Source organism: Phoenix dactylifera, chromosome 3, assembly GCF_009389715.1.
Source record: "Phoenix dactylifera cultivar Barhee BC4 chromosome 3, palm_55x_up_171113_PBpolish2nd_filt_p, whole genome shotgun sequence".
Taxonomy (NCBI): Eukaryota; Viridiplantae; Streptophyta; class Magnoliopsida; order Arecales; family Arecaceae; genus Phoenix; species Phoenix dactylifera.
In genome coordinates, this window is record NC_052394.1 from 22,477,151 (window position 1) to 22,501,177 (window position 24,027).

Consider the following 24,027-nt stretch of genomic DNA (forward strand, 5'->3'; position numbering starts at 1 on the left):
AAATGCGGTCCAATGTTACTAGGGTTTTCTGATGAGAAACACTATAAAGCTCCTTAAAAAAAAAGTCATCCTTCCTATTTCCAACTGCATAATTGCAAATCATTTATGAATAATGTTGAAAACAACAACAACAAATTGCTGGCTTGCAGCTTCTTACCCGCAACTCTCATATTATTTTGGATACGTGATTTCATAGATGAGAAAAGACTTGCGCGAGGTATACATGAACAGGAGTAACGATTCAATACCACAAACTTGACAAATGAAAGATGGCAGAACAGGCTTGGCATTTTTTCAACAGGCCGAGTTAGACAATTCATGCAGCACACATTCATGGCACGAAAAATAGCTAGAATAACCATTATTTTCTATAGTGGAAAAATAAGTCCGCACATGATCCAATAAGTGAAATAACCCCTTCGAAAAAAGAAAGCAGAAAAGATCCTCCTGGATTCAAATAGCCATTATACAACCACTAGTTTTTTAAATTCTTTTTGACAAACCACAAGTGTAAAATTTAAAGCTGACGAGCAAACATTTACTCTAAGATGAAAAAGGCATATGATTCAGAATGCTTTTATCTCCGAAAACAAAGCTTTAATTCTGAGGGAAGAATTGATGCTAGAGGTTATGCTTTTTTGGGCACGCCAAGACGCTGTCGGAAATCCTCTTCCATGAGAGGAAGGCCCTGGCGTAATGTAATCTTGGGCTCCCATCCTAGTAGCTCCTTTGCTTTTGTGATGTCTGGTTTCCTTTGGCGTGGATCATCAGGTGTATTCTCCACATTTTTCACAGGCACATTGGGATCAATCAACTGCATTTAAGTTGCAGCTAGTCATCACACTAGGGTGAGGGAGTGCAATAAAAACCAAAGCATGAACATTGGACTAAAGAAATAAAAGCTTACCTCTTTCACGGCCTCAGCAAGTTCCATCATTGTAAATTCACCTGCAGCACAAGCAATGCATAGTTACATTAAGATCATCGAGGCTGACCAGGTGAAGTTATAGTCTTAAATTAATAGACTTCCACACGTCAAGCATTTGGCCACAGGTGGAGAACTACCGATCCCAGGTCCAGGAATGGTTCCATTTGGTTGTCAGCTGCATGCTTGAATGCCATGCAGCAATATGTTTCTCAACGAACAAATTACTCACAAAGACCAATAGTCAACAGTACAAGTTCAAGATAATTATGAAAATTACCAGGGTTCCCCAAGTTGATAGGGCCTGTATTATCTCCTTCCATCAGCCGGATAAGTCCATCAACCTTCAGAATTTATAGAAAGTATCAATCCCAGAGCAGAATAACCAGATCATACTTAGGAATGAAGATCAACAAATAAATCACTACTTTTTACCATATCAGAAACATAACAGAAACTTCGAGTTTGCGTTCCAGGTGCTTGAACTGTTAAGGGCTCACCCCTAATATGAAAGCAGAATAAATAAGAGATAAGCAGACAATATTAGATGGAATGCAAAGTGAAATTAACAGATGATAACATAGAGATCACCGAAGCGCTTGAGCTATGAAGTTACTGACAACACGACCATCATCGATGTTCATGCGTGGTCCATAGGTGTTAAAAATTCTAGCAATTCGAATCTCTGTTGCATCAACAAGCCCAAAGTTAAAATGTGGTTTGTGATTATATGCCACCTATTTTCTCCCAATCAAAAAATCTTCCATAGGTGCAAAACAAGCAAGTTGGATTTCCAATTAGCACAGAATGATAGTTCACCGATTCCATGCTGCCTATGATAGTCAAACATTAAAGTCTCTGCCACACGCTTCCCCTCATCATAGCAGCTCCTGACTCCTGTGGAACAAGGAATAGCCAATTATCAAGACGGTGTCAGAGACAGGAAAACACTGCAGAAGATCACTAACAAATTAAATCAAATCACTAAATAGAAATTACATTCAGGGAATAAACAGCCTTACCAATTGGGTTAACATTTCCCCAGTACTCTTCCTTCTGAGGATGCTCAAGAGGATCACCATAAACCTCTGAGGTAGATGTCAGCAAAATCCTGCAATAGAAGGGAAAATAGTACAGTAAAAAATCACTAGTCACTTTAATAAGAAATATCAAATTACCCAGCAAAAGCAGTTTAAACATTACCTTGCTCCAACCCGCTTTGCAAGTCCCAACATGTTCAGTGTGCCAATCACATTTGTCTTTATCGTCTGTTGTAAAACAATCATTTTCAAGTTAGATTTACTTTCTAGTTCAATACATATCATTCATACACACATGTCTACATTTATAGTAGATAAGCCATAACTTAACAACAACAGGATGAACAATAAGTGATAATCAAGTCAAGAAAGTTGAAACAATACAATTCAAGCTACTATGCATCCCACAAAATTTAACACTATGGCAGAAGACTTGCATCTCGAGGGTGGAGTAGAAATATATTATGCTGTGGGTTAAGAGAATACAAAGAGGCAAGTTCAGCACAAGACTTAAGTAGGATCAAGAGACTAGCTAAATCAATGAAGGTGAGGAAGGAAACCTTGCAAATGGTAAAACTTTAACTATGGCACAATTATGATGCAAGAACACACATGGTGTCTCAAAGTTCCAACATTAAAAGTCAGGCAATATTCTGTGACTATCGTCTGGCCAATGAGAATTTCAAAATTCAATCACTTCAAGAGCTGGCAGCTATTTGAACAGCCAATATATATAGAATATTTTATATTTTAAGAAAAAAAAACATGCATGGATTATGACTCTAAGCTTTCTTCCAACGATCAACAAGAAAAACCGTGCTAGAAGCATACTTGTCTTTGAGATAGATGTTCAACATGACATGTTACTGTAAAATTTGGAATAGAAAAACACACCTTCACAGGGTTGTATTTGTAGAAAATTGGAGAGGCAGGACAGGCAAGATGGTAGATTTGATCAACCTCTACCAGCAATGGCTCCGTGACATCTGAAGTCGGGAGGGAAAAAAAATTCAAAGTAAGGCAAAAGCATGTGGCTTTAGTTGGCCACCAAGAAAAATCTTGTAGAAGCACTGAATTCCTAAATCACATTATATCTGAAGAACCATAATCAAAAGAAGATAAAGTAGACATAAGAACTAATTCACATTAGAAAACATGATAGAAGAGTACTTCAAGGGTCCAAACAGAGAATATCACCATCGATTACAAGAAATAAAATTCCAGCTTGTCTCAATTAATTGAATTAGACAAATGGAAGTAAAAGTACCATGTCGAATTAGCTCAAATCTTGGATGACCAATCCATTTTCTGAGATTGTCCTTTGAACCAGTGAAAAAGTTGTCAGCAACAATTACCTGCACAATGGGTAGAAAGAAACACATAAATGTGTCATTAAAGAAATTAATGATGTACAATGATACAACACAAATTAATAGTCACATATAGAATGCTGTAATTAATGATTTACAATGATACAGCAGAAATTAGTAGTCATGTATAGAATGCTGTACTTCTGGTCGACCCTTGACCCCTAGTTACTATATCGGACTGTTTCACCGTTTATGGACGGGAGAAATAACTGTGATGTTATGTCAGAAAGGGCATCATGTTTTTGATATAAATTTGGGCTCTGCAAATTCCATCCATAGACAGGATAAGTCTATGCACTCGACAAGCAAATTTTGGCATCCCAAAATTTTGGGATCGGTGAAAACGATTCAAATTATATCCTATATTTGAAGTTATTTCCTTTTTATATTAGTTGAATGCAATGAAACAATGATTGAAAGAAGAGAAATTAATTAATTGAAAGTCACACCACTTCACCTAACAACAAGACTTTCTGGATTCGAGTCTTAGGTGGTGTGGGTCTCCCTCCCTTTCTCTCAAAAAAAAAATCATTAAAGCCTATTTTGATTCCATGGCCAGAGCTAGATGAGGACATACAAATTGGAGACATCGAATGAAAATTCATTTATTTGCAGCAATGTTTATAGGGGCTCATCCCTAACTATTTTGACATTTCAAATAATGTTTTCCCGCCCATGTACAAGAGATGTCATATGGATCATGGGCCTCGTAGATGGGATCCAAAACACCCCCCTCCATATGAAATAATATAAATCTGAAACACTAAAGCACTAGAGAATGCTGCAAAAAATGCAGCTGAAAGCATCAGAGTAAAGTGAGTTTGAATGTTGCATTGGATATTAATATTGCGGCAGCTACGTGTACATCAAGTATCCTCACCAATCTGCATACAAATAATGCCATTTATGACACATGAAGGAGTAAAGTCTCGAACAACTTTGTGAAGTGTGTGCAAGCAAGAACAGATCTGATCAGTACGTTGGAACTACAAGAGAGAAATCATTAAAAACAGACTATCTAAGAATTCGCTGTCAAGAAAGCTCAAAAATGAGTCACATTTGTCAAGTAATTCATCTAGCAACACCATGGCATCTCATCTAAATACAAAACCAATTATAATGAATAAATAAGACATAAAAGTTACACCAAGAAATACCTCATTCTTTTCATTCTCCATCAACTTGTCCACTAGATGCGACCCAATGAATCCAGCTCCCCCAGTCACCAAGATTCGCATATTGGACTGTCAAACAAGAATATCCTCCAAATATTTAGTCAAGAACAAAACAATCTCCACTCATACCATATAACATGCATTTAGATTTTCATCAACAGATCAAAGAGATCCAAAAGAAAACATTTTATGAATTATAAAAAGATTATTCACGTAGATCACAGATCTGACTGCTCTCTACACCAAACGAGGTGTTTCAATAAATCTTTATCGAAACAATCCTTTACTTCATCCAACATGAGAGAAGAATGAACCCATCGCTAACATAATTCTCGATCTAAAACAGCATCGAGAGATCCAGAAATGTCACTTTGAATACGTGCACGATCCGCCTGGTGAGATCTCGATCATACAAACCGATCGGTAATAAAACAAGAAAGAGAGGAAAGAATTACCTGAAAAAATTTGGAATTCCGCAGAGGGGAAGGCGTCGGCGGCGGCTTTGATACCCCATTGGACAATTCCTTCGCCATTGCTCTGATTCCCCTTTGTCGGAAAAACTAGCCTGCGCCAATGGTTTTAAACCCTAACATGTTCAGATCTCATCGAAAACAACACCAAATAACGAAAGCCATCGAATAATTCAAAAATAACCAAAACAAATGCAGAAAATTAGGCGAGAAAACCTTCTTAAATCTTGGATTCACAATTAAGAAATATGTTTATTTTGGTCTGAGGAAGGCTCGAAGAACCCTCGAGAGCCGAGAAGCTTAAATAGACCGGAACCAGAACCACCGGCACCAACCGATGTAATCAAATCCGTAAATTCCATAAAAAAATATCAAGCAAGCGCAGAGATCATGGAGTGAATGACGCTTAGAATTCACGCAAAGGAGACTCGAGAGCGAAAGCCCTCCCGTCAGACACCAAACGAATCCGGATCCAGGATTCTAAAATCTAATTATTTTATTGATAAAAGAAAAGCGCGCTTAGAGCGAAAACTACCTAGGATTTCCATTTACTATAGGTTTTAAATTGTTTTTATGGAGACTAAACAAAAGTCGTTTGGGAGAGCTCTCGGAAGTAGAATTTTCTGAAGCATAAAAAGCTATTTATTGTTTAGTAACTACATACTGTAGAACATTAATATGTATTAGGCAAAAAAACTGAGAAAGTACTTTTGAGACATTACAATGTATTATACAATAGAGCATAATAAAATATAATATATATTAATATATAAATATATCATATAGTATAATATTACTATAATATATTATAATAAAATTATTCTAATATAGTTAATATAATATTGTATACAAAAGCATAATAATATAACATAATTTAATATTATATTTATAGTATATTACAAAATTTTGATATAATATATTATAATGATGATTATTATATTAATATTTTATTAATATAATATTTTTGAGAATTAATTTTTGGAAAAAATTATAAAGGCACACAATAATACTTACAAAAGTGAGATTTTATAATTTTTTCTTTCTAATGTTTTCTTTGTTCAAGACGATGGATAAGTAAATAGAGAAAAGAAATAATATCTTGATCACGTAGCAAGAAAAAAAGCCAAGGTCGATTAGGGTTCCTTATTTGTTAGGGCTATTGTAGATTTATTTTTTCGTACATTATGATATAAAGAGATATTTCCTACAATTATATAATTTTATCATAGGTATTTTGGTCTAAAAAGAAAAATTTTATTGTTGTGGGGGGAGGGGGCCTTGAATTTAGTCCCACATCGGCTAGTAGCGGAAAGGTTCCGTGCCTTAAATGGGGGGTGGAAATCCTTTCCTCTCGAGGGCCCTTTTGTGGGACAAAACCGTGAGGAGGGCTCCGGGTACGCTCGACCCCCAAAGCGGACAATATCTCGGGAGGAACGCGGTCCTCTTTCTCTGCTAGCTTAATGTAGGCTAGGCTGTTGTGTGAGGCTCCGGCAGAATGCCGTCCCTGCAACAGATGGCGTGCCAGGTAGGGGCGCATCCTCTCTCCATTGACTACCCTCCAGGACTGTGGGGGCCCGTTGGGGTAAAACCTGGCCGGAACCTTCCCGCTGGGGGGGCTATGTTATGGGGGGGAGGGGGCCTTGAATTTAGTCCCACATCGGCTAGTAGCGGAAAGGTTCCGTGCCTTAAATGGGGGGTGGAAATCCTTTCCTCTCGAGGGCCCTTTTGTGGGACAAAACCGTGAGGAGGGCTCCGGGTACGCTCGACCCCCAAAGCGGACAATACCTCGGGAGGAACGCGGTCCTCTTTCTCTGCTAGCTTAATGTGGGCTAGGCTGTTGTGTGAGGCTCCGGCAGAATGCCGTCCCCGCAACATTTATAAATCTAAAAAAGCTTTTCAACGCGTGCTAAAAGTACTTTTCCGAAGAAGCTCTATTTTGGAGCTTCTGCCAAATAGACGTTTTCCACTTTCTAGCAAAACTAAAATAATTTTTCGATTTTTTTACTAAATACCTCTATTCCATTTAAAAGTATTTTTGGAGGGGCACAAAGTATTTTCTGGCCCACCAAAAGCTATGCCAAATAGGGCCTAACAAAGTTATGGATTGGGTTGTATTTTTTGTTATCGATTGTTTTAATGGAATACTATAGATGGATGGTACGGTCTTTCCATCCTTCTTTTCAAATATCTGACTTCTATGGATATACTCATACTATATTTATACGATTCATTCTGCCTATCCTAAGCAGACATCGAGATTATGGTTTCTAGACTTAGAGGGATTCTGCCTAGTCTCATCAACCCTGAGTAGGGAGCCTTCGTGGGTGCTCGCAACATCTCTGACACTATTTTCATCCCTCAAGAGTTCATGCATGATCTTCAGAGAGCCCCTTGTCAGCGGAGTCTTGTGGCTGTTAAGCTGGACATGGAGAAGGCTTATGACTGGATGAGTTGACACTTTCTCTCGTACTCCCTGGAGAGCTTTGGGTTTCATGAAAACTAGATCCGTAGGATTATGGGATGCGTTCAGGCCCCGTCCTTCACCATCTTGGCGAATGGCACGCCCACAACTTTCTTCGACTCCATTGTTGGTATTCAGTAAGATTGCCTCCTCTCCCCCTATCTGTTCATTATTTGCGTTGATGCTCTATCTTGGGCCCTTTGAGCCGCTTCCTTGACACAAGTCATTGAGGCCTACAGGCCTACCCCGACGACCAAACCAATCTCTCATCTCCTCTTTGCAGATGACTGTATGTTTCTTGTTCGGGCTACGAGATAGAGTGCCCTGATGATCAGGGGAATCCTAGAGGACTACTTCGTTGTATCAGGCCAGCGAGTCAACCAAGTAAAGTCAACGTCTACTTTAGCTCGAAGATCAAGCCTCAACTCAGGGTCCATATCAGCGAGATTCTAGGGGTTGGAGAGCAGGCTGGTTGTTGGAGGTATTTGGGGGTACCCATCACGAGGAGGCGACAATGAAGGGTAGAATGTTGTGAGATTGAGCAAAGTATTAGTCAGAGGTTGGACAGGTGGCAGGTGAGAGCTCTTTTCTTGATGGGCAGAGTGACCTTGGTGAGATCTGTCTTTAGTTCGGTCTTGGTCTACCTTTTGTCCAATATCATTTTGCTTAAGGTTCTTTGTCAGCCTCACAGTAGTGCTAGCTTGGGCATTTGCTCTCTATTGATTAGGAGGGAGACATTCACATATAGACATGGCTCGGTACTTGCTTGAGCTCGAGGGCCTATGGAATGTACTGATAAGAGCCAAGTATGGCAATCAGACCATGCTATCTGATTTCCAGGTTGGTCATCACTACTCCATCTGGTGTGAGATGTGCTCTGTACTTTGAGGGTGCTATCTCGGATTAGATAGGTGATCGGCGACGACCAGTTGATTGATGTGCAGAATGACACCTGGATTTCTAACTACCTTTGTGGCTATGGCCCACCATGTTTGATGTGGATAGCTCAGGTCTCAGGGTGTCCGACTTTCTTAGCTCAGGAGAGAGGAGATGGGATGTAGCGATGGTTCAATGCCTCTTTGGGGAAAAGCTAGCTTAGATGATTCTAGCCGTGCCGGTACCAAGGGGTTTAAGTTGGATAGAAGGACTTGAGGTTCGACCTGTAGATCCAAGGTGAGAGCCTACAACCTCGAGGATCTCTAAAGAGTTGAGGTATCTCGATCGATGGTAGGTCGTTATGTAGGCTTCACATTCACCAATGAGTTACCTTGTTGTTGTGGAAGGTTGCATGGGGTTGTCTTCCAACCGGAGATGTTCTATGCAGAAAAGGAATGAGGCTTTCTCCTACTTGTGATAGAAGGTGGAGGAATCAGTAGAGCATGTTCTATTTGGCTGCTCGAGGGCATCCCTAGTATGGCAATTGACTGGAGTTGATTGGTGTTTCCTGTAGTCTTCGACCCAGTGGCGACATTCCTTAGTTTACTTGAAAAGCTTTGTGGATAGACTCGTCATCACAACTAATAGTGTTAGATGCGCTTATGTTGCTTATTATATTTAGCTGGACATAAATGCCAGGGTCTTTGAGGGCAGAAGGAAGAGTTCAAGGATTGTTGCTGATAGAGCGTTCATCCATGCAGTAGAGTATGCTCAGGCTCAGACAGTTGAAGGAACTAGGACTGTAAGAGACATCTGGCGCTCCCATTCATCTCTAATAGTGCCTTAGACAATACTCATCACCTAGAAGCCCCTTCCTTGAGCTTTCTCAAGGTGAACTTCGACGACAGTGTGTCTGATGATGGGAGAAGAGGTGGTGCTGGGTTTGTTATCAGTTGTTCTGATTTCAGATTGATTGCGCCAGGAGGCCGTCAGCTCTGTGACATCTATTTCTGGAGCTAAGCCGAGGCCAGCTTGGGATGGCATGTCTTATGCTCAACTCGTCCTAGGGGCCGATCCTAAGGGCCGACTGGATTCATCTTGAAGAGGATTCATCGACTGTCATCGGATGGATCCAGGGCCACGCCATGGCGGGTGTTGAGCATCCCCTTCTGCACGATATCTATAGTCTGTTGCGGGACTATGAGGACTCACATGTCACCCATGTATACCGGGAGGCAAATAGGATAGGTGGCTTCGTATGTTGCCCAATACTCCGGTCTCTGCATGTGTAGTCATGAGCTTTTCTTTCCTTTTTCTGCCTCTTTTTTTTTTTTCTGATTTTGTTAGATATGCTCATGCTAAAACGGTATCTGTGTCACAAAAAAAAATGGTGACGAAGAAAGATGGATACAACCAAATGGGGAAATTTTGATAGGGTAGATTAGATTTTATGCTTTAAAAATCGTGTGAGGAAGATTTTGATCGATCATCTTCACCATCCATATTATAACTGTTGTGAGACGATGCGCTGCAGTCTACATTCTATAATAGCTACTCATTATAATATCATGACCGTTTGTTGACGTCCTATTTAACCATTCGTTAGTTTTGTGTCGGACCGATTGCGGGAGTCCAAACTCGAGCGGAAGGATGACGTGGCGGGTAGAATTAGGGAACCGGGAAGGAATATTCCACCTCCGGCCGTTAGATGGTTATTGGATAAGTACGATATACTGTTCATCTCTCACCTGGTTCCAGGTGCCTCGTTTCATCCTCTCGTATCTCCGGCTTTGTATACAGGAGAGCAAGGGAAGAGAAGGTGATTGTCAAGTTTTATTCCTCCTTTTCTGGTACGGAATGCTAATTTTTGTATCTATATTATATTGATTTCAGATGTTGTTCGTCAATAAAAAAAAAAAGATTTCAAACGTTTATGATTAGATCGATACTTATGTCTTTTTGAAGTAATAGATCGATAGTAATGTCTTTCTATGTAATGAGCATTATTTTACTTTGTGCCGTGTGATTAGTGGTCAAGTTATCTCTATATATATTATCTATACTAGTTTATTAGTTTATTTTTGATTTGCATCTCTTCTTTTGGAGAAAAGCTAAACCCATTGGGAGACATATACTTCATCCGTTTTCCCTCTGAGAAAATTTAATAAGTAATTCTTCTTTTTGGAGATTATGAATGATTAATTTTTGACTATCCATGTACTTAAGATGCATTTCATTGATGATATTTCCCTTGGGTCATTAATCATCTCACTTCATTTGATGGAGATTATTTTAAGCAACAAAAGAAACTTAAATCTGTACTATACATTTAAGGTATTTCCATTTTAGATGTTTGATTTGTTATCTGTATTACTCTTAGGGCTCGTTTGGTTCGTGTGAAGTATTTTCCCTCATAGGAATATGATTCCTGGGAATCAGATTCCTAGGAAGAGGATACCTAGGAAAGTACTTTGACATGTTTGGTTAACCATGGAAAAGTGACTAATTTCCAAAGTGCTTATGTTTGGTTGACCATCCACTTTCTTAGAAAAGTTATGTATAATTCCTATTATGCCCTTAATAAAAATTAGGTCTTTAATGCCTCTTTAATGCTTCTTTAATGCTGAAGGGTCTTTTTGGGAAAAAATAAAAAAGGAGTGATTCCCACCTCATGGGAAAGAGTTACTTTCCCATGTTTCTCATGGGAAAGACTTTCCCATGAAATGTGGGAATCATATTTCCATGGGAATACAACTTTTCCATCTCTCTCCTTTGAAAACTCCAACCAAACAAGAGGCATTTCATTACTTTCCCGTTGACCACACTTTCCCCCCTCGTTTTCCTGCGAACCAAACGAGCCCTTAGATACCGAGGATTATTGCAAACAGGGCTGGTCTGGACGCACATCTCGTGCGCACGGGTCGCGGGTCTTGCACCACGTAGAAGGTCATCCAGAGCGCCCGAGACCTGCATCCCGGCCCGCATGGGACGCGCCACGCACGCCAACTCTCAAGAACAATAATGGACGCATCTTTATCACGTAAGGATAAGGGAGCCAATGGAAGAATCCAAGTTGGAGACTCAAGCAGAAACTTTGCCATCTAGACCTTAAGCTTTAATAGTAAACCTTTTGATGCAGTAGCGAAGTAGGTTGTATGTATGTCATGCATCTACATCATGCTATAATAGAATCCACTCTCATTGGGTTGCATACTTGCATTACTATTAAATCTCACTAGGCTGCGATTTATATTTCTCTCCCAATCTCTATGCACCAGGTCAGGGTCAAGCGTTAAAATTAATGGCTTCGGAGGCAACAGCATTGGTGACGGTTCTCCTAATTTTGAACCTAATTCTGGTGTGCCATGGGGGTGTCACCAGCTCGTACCTCCGGAAATCCGAGGCTGCCGTTGACATGCCTTTTGACAGCGATGTCTTCAAGCCTCCCCCAGGCTATAACGCTCCCGAACAGGTTCCTTCTTCTCCTCTCCTCCTACCTAATGTTCTTCCATTTTCTTCATTCAAAAGCTATTAAAATTGCTGCTATTATGACAGCTTAACTAAAACATCTGGTGATAAAAAAAAAAAGAAGTATAAATATTAGAATCATGAGGTTTTGTTTTGGTTTCAGGTTCACATTACGCAAGGTGACTATGTTGGGAAGAGTGTGATTGTGTCATGGGTGACTCCGGTGGAACCGGGTCCCAACCTGGTACGTTACGGCAAGGTAGGAAACAAGCACTTATTCAAGGCCCGTGCGATGGTCACGGCCTACAAGTTCGGCAACTACACTTCCGGCTACATCCACCACTGCACCCTTAACGACTTGGAGGTACGTTCACTTCGCCTTGCCCATTCCCTTACTTCAGCAGTTCAGCGTTTTAGGTGTTCAGTCCTTTTTCCTTTTTAAACACGCGGTATTCTAACTTCTAAGTTAGCTACTGGAAGCGAAAACGTCCTCTTTTGATATCTCTACGTTTGAAACTCAATAGCCAGGATACAATTAATTTGTTTCCATGCACTTGAAAAAAACAGCTGGTTTCCATATGTTTTACTAAGATGATGGCATGCCAAACTTGCTGTTTGAGAAGTGTTTGCGTACTGCAAGACCTATTTATTTTCCTCTAGGCAAGTTTTAATCAACAGGTGCATGAGTGAACCTAATGTAATCCAGAAACACTAGGACATCTGTCTGATAAAATCGGTGATTTTATTTTCTTTTAGGAATAGGATAAATCTTCTTGGGTAGGCCGAAATATTATGCCACGGCATCCAATTAGGCACTTAAAAAATTTCTGGAACATCATAGGTTAAAAGATATCCCGAAAATGTGGGCTGCTGTGGTGGCAATGCTGTGATCAGAAATTAGAATGTATGCTAAAGTTTTTTGTATTTGAGTTTTAATTAAAAAAGATTTAAATTTTTTTATCCCCTAAACTTTAGTTATTTAAAATACGTTAAAATACCTCTTTTTCAGAAGAGTTGTAGTATCCGGTCTTCCGGATAGATTCCTCAGGATTAATCAAAATAAAACTTCAATCTCTCTGTTTTAGTGGTATTCTATCTTTTGAGAGTTTCTTCCACATATAGAATTTTTTTACTCTTCAACTTTCTATCCGGCTAAGCTGGATTGTTGTAGCTTAGGGACGAGATTGCTGAAAATCTGCACGTAGGGGGAGAATCACGTATTTAGTAGATTATTCTAGTATATTATTTCTTGATAATACTTTTATAAAATAAAAATATAGCATTTTCTAGGCAATACTTTTTAAATATTTTTTCTATAAAATAATGCTGAGTCTAATTGTCTGGTCCTATGGAGTTAATCAGCCTACAGTAACTCAAACTTCATGGGTTGATATTGGCCAAGCATTTAAAGCTCTAATTCTGGTCGATCTGTGAGACTGAATGCGCTATCTCGGAATACCGAAATCCAGTTACTTGTCCTAACTCACAGTCACCAAAAAACAATAGTGAACCTGCCAGGATCCTTAGCATTGGGCGTTTTTCATCAGAATACTTCTGTGGATTTTGACAATTAATTTGTATAGGTTATTCAGGTTGTCCTTGTTCATGCCAACCCCACTCCTCTCCTCTATGAAGAACTCCTTGTCAACAACTATTGCTTCCACAATATTGCATCACTCGGAGCCCCTAAAAAGTCTTCAGTGCAGTCTCTTTTGACCCCTTTTACCTTACACCTCTGATTTGATATGGAAGTTCCAGCCTTAGAGAGGCATATGTACGAAGGTCTAGCTGTTAAGGTCTCTTGCACTGAAGCGCACCTATATGCAAACTTCATATCAACTTGGGAGGACAGCCATTACTCCAGCTATTGTAAACTTATTTAGTCTGACAAATGGGGAGAATTGTTTGAGATGGTTCTCACCATGTAATTATATATATCACGTAGCAGTTAGCTCTCTTAAACATTCTGTCTTTAACTGAATTAGCAATACCATCTCAAGTCAATGACCTTCCCCCCTTTGAAACAGTCTTCTGAAAAGCTACAATTCAAATTTCAGAATGCCTTCATCCGTTGAGATGCTTTGAATATTGAAAGATATTTGAAAATGATGGTCAGATTAAAAAAATAAATGATATATGACAGAAGAGATAAATGATAAACTAAGATGAAAGTCAACTGGTAAGTAGGAAGTGCTTTGTTTAACAGGAAATTAACAGCGCTAACTAGAATATAACAGTCATCTCAACAGCAAGATATTATGATATATGCTAGGATGCTCTTGTTATAGTAATTGTTCTTTGGTATTAAGGAACAACATGTTCAGGAAAATAGTTTTCATAGCCTTTAACATTATTCAATGCAAGAAAATCAGAAGTTTAATGTAAAACAGTGGGATCACATGTTCAGAGTTCTGGAAAGAACTGCATGTCTAATCAGAAAAAGAGAACATCAATTCCAAAAAAATAACAACTATGTACTTGCCGTTGGTAATTCTCATTTTACCACATCTGCAAGCATGTTTCAAATAAGATCTGAGCAACTCGATTTACATATTGACAACAGATCACAACTACAAGATCGAACTTGGTTCTACTAAAGGCAATCTCATAATCTCCATAGATTCTTGTCCTTCAACAGAGTTTTGAAGTTATAGATTTATGTCATAAATTTCATGCAGCACAACACCATTTATTTCTATGAGATTGGGACTGGGAACTCCAGCCGCCAGTTCTCCTTCACAACTCCTCCTGAAGTGGGACCAGATGTTCCCCACACATTTGGCATCATAGGTCAGTGCACTCTACCCTTCTCCACATATTTGGTCAGCGATAACATTTAGATGAACATGCTGACTTTTTTTTTTTTTTTGCAGGGGATCTTGGTCAGACATTCGCTTCGAACCAAACACTCGATCACTACTGCTCGAACCCAAATGCACAAGCACTGCTGTTCGTTGGTGTTGGGGGGAAAAATAGACCACCCCACACGTACAATTAAAGCACCCAAATCTGACAACAAGCCTGAGCTCACCATACAGGCTGAGCTCATCATGCAGGCCGAGCTCAGAGAGCCGAGCCGAGCTCATCATGCAGGCCGAGCTCATCTAGGCCGCCGAGCACAGAAGGCTGCCGAGCTCATCCAGGCTGCCGAGCTCAGAAGGCTAAGGCCCAGAAGGCCGAGCACAGAAGCTGCCGAGCTCATCCAGGCCGAGCTCATCCAGGCCGCCGAGCACAGAAGGCTGCCGAGCTCATCCAGGCCGCCGAGCACAGAAGGCTGCCGAGCTCATCCAGAAGGCTGCCAAGCACAGAAGGCTAATCATAGAAGGCCGAGCACAGCAGGCCGAGACCAAAAGGCTGAGCTGACCTCAGAAGGCCGACCTCGTCGTCTATATGCTGCGGCCATCCCTGCAGCAGCCTCACCGCACCATGCTTTACTTGCCGGCCACGCCACGACATATTAATCAGGGACCATACCCTGCTACGACTGTCAACACCTCACCATTCCCAAGAATGTACTGCACTGCGCGCCACAAGCAAGCTCTGGCTACACGCCATCTCCTCCCATGATGGAAACGGGCCATCCACGGCAACTCATTACTTCACACGCCCACATCCAATCGTGACGGTAATCCATTAATTCGTCTAGTCACATCACAGGTAACCCTGCCACTCTCCCTATAAAAGGGGAGCTTCTTCCTCTAAAAAGGGGGCTGGAGGCTTCTTCCTCCCAAGGGAGGCTTCGGACTTGGAAATACAGTCCCTCTCCTTCTCCAAAATTAAGCCCCCCTCTGACTTAAGCATCGGAGGGCCGGCGCCGGAAACCCCGGCCACCGGCTTTTTGCAGGCCCCCCACGGAGGACGCCGCTCGCCGACGGATCGCCGCCCGCCAGTGTTCGCCGGAGCTCCTCCTCCTCCCCGATTTGCGGCCGCCCCCGGGTCCAATTTCCAGCAACAGTTGGCGCTAGAGGAAGGGCCCGAGTTGTGGCCATGAAACTAAGGAGCAGAGGAGTCTCTGATACCTCCCGGCATCATGCTCCAAGCCCCGGGCGCTCAGTCCAGAATCCACCACCAAGACCTCCGGCAGATCAAACTCCACAAGTCCAACCCGAGCACTTCGACGCGCTAGTGCAGCAAGTCCAAGCGCTAGCCATTGCAGCCCAAAGCCTGCAACAAGTGGAGGCTCCTCCTGTGCCGCCTCCACGGGTTCATGTTAAGCAGAGGAAGAAACTTTCTCCCGAGCCATCTCGAATCAGGCATGGCTCCCGCTACAACGATGTACGTGGGGGCAACTAGTGAGAAGTAGTAGCCCAAGTCTCACATCAACGAGTTGGAGGGAAAGAGAAATAAAAGCTGAGGTCTGGAGAAGGAGAGTTATGTACTCCCTCCTCATGGGTGTAAGTCCTTACGACGGCGCTCGTGACGTTGCTCTCCTTCAGAGCGTCGCCATCACCGAAGCCCCGGCCGTGCACAGAGGGCTGCCGAGCTCATCCAGGCCGAGCTCATGCAGGCCGAGCCGAGCTCAGAAGTCCGAGCTCGTCATCCACATGCTGCAGCCACGACCTGCAGCAGTCTCGTCCAGGCCGAGCTCATGCAGGCCGAGCTCAGAAGGCCGAGACCAGAAGGCTGCTGAGCTCATAAGCCCGAGCTCAGAAGCCCGAGCGCAGAACACCCCTCCCAGACAATCGAGCCAAAAAAGGCCGGTGCTGAGCCAAGTCCTGAGGGACTTCGAAGCTCGAGAGCCATCAAAATATCTCCAAAAGGTACAGGATGCCACTTTGGCTTCAAATAATTTCAATATTTCATCTATTTTCAGGTCGGAGAATCCAAAAAACGACCTACGGGTATCCCTATCTCCAACGTCGCCCCGCTCCGAATAAGGGCGCACGATCGCCAACGGAATCCATCTCCTGTATGTATCTCCAATGATGCCCCGACTAAGTTCGAGATGCCCCGAGTGTCGACAGTGCGTGCCCAGACCCCTCGACACTTCGGGAAGACGGGGTAGTACCTTCGCGGCCCTCCGTGGCGCTCAACACCAACAACGGGGTAGTACCTTCGCGGCCCCCCGTAGCGCCTCCTCGACTAAGGTCGAGATGCCCCGAGTGTCGACAGTGCATGCCCAGACCCCTCGACACTTCGGGAAGACGGGGTAGTACCTTCGCGGCCCTCCGTGGCGCTCAACACCAACAACGAGGTAGTACCTTCGCGGCCCCCCGTAGCGCCTCCTCGACCAAGGTCGAGATGCCCCGAGTGTCGACAGTGCGTGCCCAGACCCCTCGACACTTCGGAAAGACGGGGTAGTACCTTCGCGGCCCTCCGTGGCGCTCAACACCAACAACGGGATAGTACCTTCGCGGCCTCCCGTAGCGCCTCCTCGACTAAGGTCGAGATGCCCCGAGTGTCGACAGTGCGTGCCCAGACCCCTCGACACTTCGGAAAGACGGGGTAGTACCTTCGCGGCCCTCCGTGGCGCTCAACACCAACAACGGGGTAGTACCTTCGCGGCCCCCCGTAGCGCCTCCTCGACTAAGGTCGAGATGCCCCGACGAGTCGACAGTGAGCCCGAGCTCCCTCGACCTCGGGATGATGGGGTAGTACCTTCGCGGCCCCCCGAAACGTTCGTGATTGACAACAAAGCACCCTCAAAATGTTCGTGGATAACAACAAAGCAACGCCCACACAGATCTCCAATGCTGGGAGAAGTGCGACGCGGAAGATCTGCCGCGTCGTCTCGACGTTCTCGAGAGCTGAGTCGACCACAAGCCAAAGAAGGCTGCTGAGTCGACCTGAAGCACTTGACTCCAACTGCATGAGAGGTACACCCTACTTGGCGCGCACATCTCCATATATATTTGGCTATGTCACAGGATGATCAACGACTGGACTACTTCCTTCGTCCGAGCCAAAAAGCAGCTCGAACTCGGAAGTCGGGGGGTAGTGTTGGGGGGAAAAATAGACCACCCCACACGTACAATTAAAGCACCCAAATCTAACAACAAGCCTGAGCTCACCATACAGGCCGAGCTCATCATGCAGGCCGAGCTCATCATGCAGGCCGAGCTCATCTAGGCCGCCGAGCACAGAAGGCTGCCGAGCTCATCCAGGCTGCCGAGCTCAGAAGGCTAAGGCCCAGAAGGCCGAGCACAGAAGCTGCCGAGCTCATCCAGGCCGAGCTCATCCAGGCCGTCGAGCACAGAAGGCTGCCGAGCTCATCCAGGCCGCCGAGCACAGAAGGCTGCCGAGCTCATCCAGAAGGCTGCCAAGCACAGAAGGCTAATCATAGAAGGCCGAGCACAGCAGGCCGAGACCAAAAGGCTGAGCTGACCTCAGAAGGCCGACCTCGTCGTCTATATGCTGCGGCCATCCCCTGCAGCAGCCTCACCGCACCATGCTTTACTTGCCGGCCACGCCACGCCATATTAATCAGGGACCATACCCTGCTACGACTGTCAACACCTCACCATTCCCAAGAATGTACTGCACTGCGCGCCACAAGCAAGCTCTGGCTACACGCCATCTCCTCCCATGATGGAAACGGGCCATCCACGGCAACTCATTACTTCACACGCCCACATCCAATCGTGACGGTAATCCATTAATTCGTCTAGTCACATCACAGGTAACCCTGCCACTCTCCCTATAAAAGGGGAGCTTCTCCCTCTAAAAAGGGGGCTGGAGGCTTCTTCCTCCCAAGGGAGGCTTCGGACTTGGAAATACAGTCCCTCTCCTTCTCCAAAATTAAGCCCCCCTCTGACTTAAGCATCGGAGGGCTGGCGCCGGAAACCCCGGCCACCGGCTTTTTGCAGGCCCCCCACGGAGGACGCCGCTCGCCGACGGATCGCCGCCCGCCAGTGTTCGCCGGAGCTCCTCCTCCTCCTCGGTTCGCGGCCGCCCCCGGGTCCAATTTCCAGCAACAGTTGGAGATCTGTCTTATGCCGACCATTACCCTCTTCATGACAACAGGAGGTGGGACACATGGGGTAGATTCATCGAGCGAAGTGCCGCTTCCAAGCCCTGGATATGGGTAGCCGGCAACCATGAAATTGACTACGTTCCAGAGATTGTAAGTCACTTGGTGATTTACTAGTAAAATTAGTTCTCAATGCCATAAATAAGCATATCATCCTAAAAGAAGTTTAATACGTATCTGCTTCTGCAAGTGCATGGTGTTTTATTATTACTGTGGCACTCTGAAAAAATAGCAAACTCATTATACGACACAAAATTATTCAATTTGTTCATTTTACTGTTCTGCGACTCTCACATACATTCAACAAGTTAATTTAAATATGTTTTAAATGTTTGTAGGGTTAGACAGAGCCTTTCAAGCCTTACCTGCATCGATATCATGTGCCATATAAAGCATCTGAGAGTTCATCTCCACTTTGGTATTCTATAAAACGTGCATCGGCATACATCATTGTCCTCTCCTCTTATTCAGCATATGGTAAGAACAACTTCGGTTGCCAGTACTAATAATGAACCATATAGTGCTTGTGAATTATGTTTGATTGATCATTTGCACCTCCAAGATGACTGTGCACTCTACACCGACAGGAACATATACCCTGCAATATGAATGGCTTAAGGAAGAGTTTACTAAAGTAAACAGATCTGAAACACCATGGTTGATTGCTCTGGTTCATTCCCCATGGTACAACAGCTATGCTTACCACTACATGGAAGGAGAGAGCATGCGAGTCATGTTCGAGTCGTGGTTCGTTAAAAACAAAGTTGATCTTGTGTTTGCTGGCCATGTCCATGGTTATGAAAGAACAGTATGTTCCCTTCCCAACTTCCCAAACTCAAATTCAGTAAAATCTCAATATGTTCTCTTTTTGTCAGTACATTTTTTTGCTACCGAATCAAATACTACTAAAGCTCATAACTGTCCAACCTCAAATTTATCAGTTCTTTGTTCTTGAAACCTGTCTCTCTTTGCTGAAGATCATCAACAATGGCCATATGCAACATATGGAAGAGGAACAAAAGATGAACTATGGCTACCAGAAAATGAATAAGAAATTGGTTTGCCAAAGAAACAAGATTATAATAACAATTGCTATACAACCCAAAAGAACTGAAACAAATGTTTTAGATGGTCAAGTAGGATGGATAGTTCAATTTTATCAATTCAAATTTATCTTCTATTTGTTAACTGATGCTGCCTTGTTCTTGTTGTAGGAGCGCATTTCAAACATAGCATATAACATAACAAACAAGGACTGCACTCCGACCCTAGATTCATCAGCACCTGTCTACATAACTGTTGGTGATGGTGGAAATATTGAAGGACTGGCAAATAAGTAAGAAACATTCTTGAAAGCTGCTTATCTAGATCATGATAATCTGCAATTACTTATTCTTATTAGCTCTTATCCCATTTAACACATATGACCTCCATGTTGCAGCTTTACTCAACCTCAACCCAACTACTCTGCATATCGAGAGGCAAGTTTTGGACATGCAATTCTTGAGGTAAAAAACAGGACACATGCTTATTATACATGGCATCGCAATCACGATGGAGATAAAGCTATCGCCGATTCTGTATGGTTCTACAACAGATACTGGCATCCCTACGAATAGATACTGGCATCCTTAGCTGCTTCTTGGCAGTCGCATAAAGACTGATCCTATTTGATTAGTATTCTGCATCTAGAGATTTAAATTTGGATATGTTTTGGACCACATTAAAATGTAGAACATTGGTTAAATGCGCACGCTACTAAAGTTTGTTCTCATGCTGCTAATGTGACATTTTCTGCACGTAGAAGATATATAGTTGTTCCCAATTGTAATACCGCACCACAATCTGGTCTTCTCCATATGGCAATGGATCATCATGGCTCAAAAGAACTGGAGATATTTGAGTCAAAACTCGAATAGATGATTATGAAGCCAGAAAATGGCCTGTAACCTCGCAAAGTACAACAAGAAAGCTGCTTCAAAGGGTACTAATGTAGAGGCTATTCTTCTGAAATTTATCAAGATAAGATATGTGAAGCCTCGTGCGGGCGTATGTTTTGTCCCATGTTGATTTTTTGCTGAGAAATTTTGAGTACTTAAGAAACTCAAAAAATAATATCCATAGCAAAACGAACTAGGGATGCGTGGGTTCATGGAGGCGAGCCCCCCACGCTCGTGCCCTTTCTCCAATCTCCTCTTCATCTATTAACTCCTGTCCGGTCACCTTCCGAACCATCTTAGATTGGCCATGACTTCAGCTTCCTTATCCTCATCGCCCCTTCCTCAGCCAAGGCCATATTCCTCCGATTCCCTCGACGGCCCCACCACCCTCTCGGAGATTAAACAGCTTCAGGCCGTCCTCATCAAAGCCGGCCTCGCCCACACCCGGCCCGCCCAGAACCGCCTCGTCGCCCTCTGCTCCGCCGCCCGCCCGCCCGACCCCGCTCTCGACCACGCCCTCCTCCTCTTCTCCCGCTCCCGCAAGCCCACCCCTTTCATGCGCAACACTATCGTCCAGTCCCTCGCCAACACCTCCGCCCCCCACCGCGCCCTTCGCTTCTACTCTGCTGCCCACCGCGCGGCCATCCCCCCCAACCACCACACCTTCCCCGCCCTCCTCAAGGCCTGCTCGCACCTCCGCGCCCTCTCTGAAGGGAACCAGATCCACGCCCAAGCCCTCAAATCCGGCCTCGGCTGCGACATCCTCGTCCGCAACGCGCTGATCCATCTGTACTGCTCATGCGCCGCACTAGACCACGCGCAGCGTGTGTTCGATAAAACGCTCGAAAGAGATGTTGTAACCTGGAATACGATGATTAACGGCTACGTCCAAAACGGGTTGGCCTGCGAAGCGCTGGACCTCTTCCGCGACCTCCAGCTCGCCGGCGTCCGGCCCGATGAGATCTCCATGGTGGGCGTCCTCTCCGCGTGCGCCGTCGCGGGCGCGCTCGAGCTCGGCAAGTGGGCCCACGCCTACATCGAGAAACACCAGATGGATGGTCGAATCAGCGTCAAGACCGCCCTGATCGACATGTACTCCAAGTGCGGTTTCATCGATCGAGCGCTGGAGGTCTTCGAGAGCACCCCAGTTCGAAATCTCGTTCTTTGGACGGCCATGATTAACGGGTTGGCCATTAACGGGTCGGGTCATAGAGCAGTAGAATTCTTCGATCGGATGGTTAATGATGACGGTATTAAACCGGACGGGATAGTGTTCGTTAGCGTCTTGTCAGCGTGCAGCCATGGGGGGCTCGTAAATGAGGGGACGAGATTGTTCGATGAGTTGATGACTCGTTACAATTTGGTTCCACAGATGGAACTTTTTGGGTGCATGGTGGACCTCCTGGGCCGGGCTGGACGGTTGGATGAGGCCCTCGAGTTGATCAGACGCATGCCGTTGGAGCCCGGCGTGATCTTATGGCGCACGTTATTAGGGGCGTGCAGGGCGCACAGGAACGTGGAGATTGGTGAGTTGGCGATGAAGGAGATCCAACGGCGGGAACCAGGTCACCATGGGGATCACGTGCTTCTCTCTAACATCTACGCCTCGGTGGGGAGGTGGGAGGATGTGGCGTACGTGCGGAGGGCGATGAAGAGGATGGGGATCTCAAAGGAGCCCGGGTGTAGCATCATCGAAGTGGACGGCCGGATTTACTCGTTCGTGGTGGAGGACGCATCCCACCGTTATTCCGAGGAGGTGAGGGCGGCGCTGGAGAGGATGACGCGGAGGCTGAGGGAGGCGGGGCACGTGCCGGACACGAGGGAGGTGGTGGCGCGCGTGGAAGGAGGGGAGGAGGAGAGGGAGGAGAAGCTGGTACACCATAGCGAGAAGGTGGCGGTGGCGTTCGGTCTGATCAGGACCGTTCCTGGGACGACGTTGAGGGTGGTGAAGAATCTGAGGGTGTGCGTGGACTGCCACGCGGCGATGAAGCTGATCTCGGAGATCTACGGCAGGGAGATCGTGTTGAGGGATCGGAACCGGTTTCACCATTTTAAAAGCGGGTCCTGTTCTTGTGGCGATCATTGGTGAGAAAATCGTGGAACTTGACTTCAGATTGAATTGAGCCAACTGAAGCGTAGAATGGTATGAACCTTGTTGCGAGTTTTAGCATAACAGCAGCTTGCGATAAATATTTGACAATCGTTAAAAAGAGAAAGCGAAGAAATTATGTGAAGTTTGGATGTTGATATATTTATACTCTATTCATGTAAGTCAAACAAGTACGGCATAACAAAAATTACTGAGACCACCACCAACATCGTATAGTCTTTGGATGCATCAGCTTACTTTACTTTTTTTTTTTCACTCTGCCAAAGATTTATGAGGGCTGTCCATCATGTATCTCATGGTTGATATGAGGACTGTGCAGACATATATTTAGTCCCATATTAATTATTTATTGGATAGATCTTGAATACTTGTATAGGATCAAAAAACCTAAATAATATCTTTCAGCTAGATTTGTTAGGCGAGATTCTGTATTGTTATAAATGGTATCAGAGCGGACTTGGTTCATAATCTATGTGGATTAGGGAATACTGCGCGAATCCATTAGAACTAACCATGAGCCGATCGTAGTACTTATGATTAGATTTGAATGAGTTTGAATCATTAGCCTGATGACGACGTGAAGGTTTAAATGGAAGAAGTATGTGAGAACTCAGTACTTATATAGGATCAAAAATCCAAATAATATCTTTCGGCTAGTTTTTTAAGGTGACGTCCTGCATTGTTATAGTTTATGTGACTATTTTTGATCCCCCTCCCAATTGAAGTCTCCCAGGTCTATCCCCTACTGTCTAGTTCATTACCGTTGCCGCTTGGTAAGGGCCTATAGCTTGATATAATAGAAGTTCTATTACTTGATTATGTAGATGGTATGGACATGAACAGAGTATAACCGCCCTTGTTACAATCCAGCAACTCGTTAACGAGCATAATCATATTGGAGCATACAACATGACCTTACAACTCCACCAACGAGCATTGATTTGCTAGAAAAGTCTGAGAAAACTATAGGTGGAAGGTCATGACCTGTCGTCTGTTGATTAATAGAAAGGAATAAAGAATGAGTAGCTCAACTGAGCCGAGCTTATACGTATTTGAGATCTCTGCTCACAAATGAGGAGTCGAGCGTGAATACATAGTTGGAAGCTCGGGTCGGGTCGGTTCGACTGAAGGACTCATTTCAGCTCGGTTCATTAAAACACCAAGATATACCTGCCATGCCACTAGGTATATATGGGTCGCCAACCCTTCGTCATGCTAGACC

The 24,027-nt window shown here is 44.1% G+C and overlaps 2 protein-coding genes and 1 pseudogene across 2 annotated transcripts; 2 read left to right on the top strand and 1 right to left on the bottom strand.

Moving 5' to 3' along the window:
- Positions 1-346: 346 nt before the first annotated feature.
- Positions 347-5,452, bottom strand: LOC103716974 (UDP-glucuronic acid decarboxylase 6-like). Its single transcript, XM_008805197.4, has 13 exons — positions 5,197-5,452; positions 4,966-5,075; positions 4,493-4,579; positions 3,233-3,320; positions 2,860-2,951; positions 2,129-2,193; positions 1,948-2,036; positions 1,745-1,822; positions 1,517-1,610; positions 1,361-1,427; positions 1,206-1,269; positions 908-948; positions 347-814 (listed from the first exon to the last, which is right to left on the bottom strand). The coding sequence occupies exons 2-13, from the start codon at positions 5,041-5,043 to the stop codon at positions 629-631; spliced, it is 1,029 nt and encodes a 342-aa protein (XP_008803419.1). The 5' UTR covers positions 5,044-5,075; positions 5,197-5,452; the 3' UTR covers positions 347-628.
- Positions 5,453-8,191: 2,739 nt separating this feature from the next.
- Positions 8,192-23,144, top strand: LOC103716988 (annotated as a pseudogene).
- Positions 20,566-22,944, top strand: LOC120110312 (pentatricopeptide repeat-containing protein At4g21065-like). The gene has a single exon (XM_039125025.1). It carries the CDS (start codon positions 21,003-21,005, stop codon positions 22,782-22,784), a length of 1,782 nt encoding a protein of 593 aa, XP_038980953.1. The 5' UTR covers positions 20,566-21,002; the 3' UTR covers positions 22,785-22,944.
- Positions 23,145-24,027: the final 883 nt, after the last annotated feature.

Bases quoted from the DNA above. Each gene is read 5' to 3' on its own strand.
- LOC120110312 (XM_039125025.1), top strand. From the start codon at position 21,003: ATGACTTCAGCTTCCTTATCCTCATCGCCCCTTCCTCAGCCAAGGCCA.
- LOC103716974 (XM_008805197.4), bottom strand. From the start codon at position 5,043: ATGGCGAAGGAATTGTCCAATGGGGTATCAAAGCCGCCGCCGACGCCT. The intron at 2,194-2,859 runs GTGTGTTTTTCT...GTTTTACAACAG, and splicing joins ACAAATACAACCCTGTGAAG to ACGATAAAGACAAATGTGAT. The intron at 1,611-1,744 runs GTGAACTATCAT...TTGATGCAACAG, and splicing joins TCATAGGCAGCATGGAATCG to AGATTCGAATTGCTAGAATT.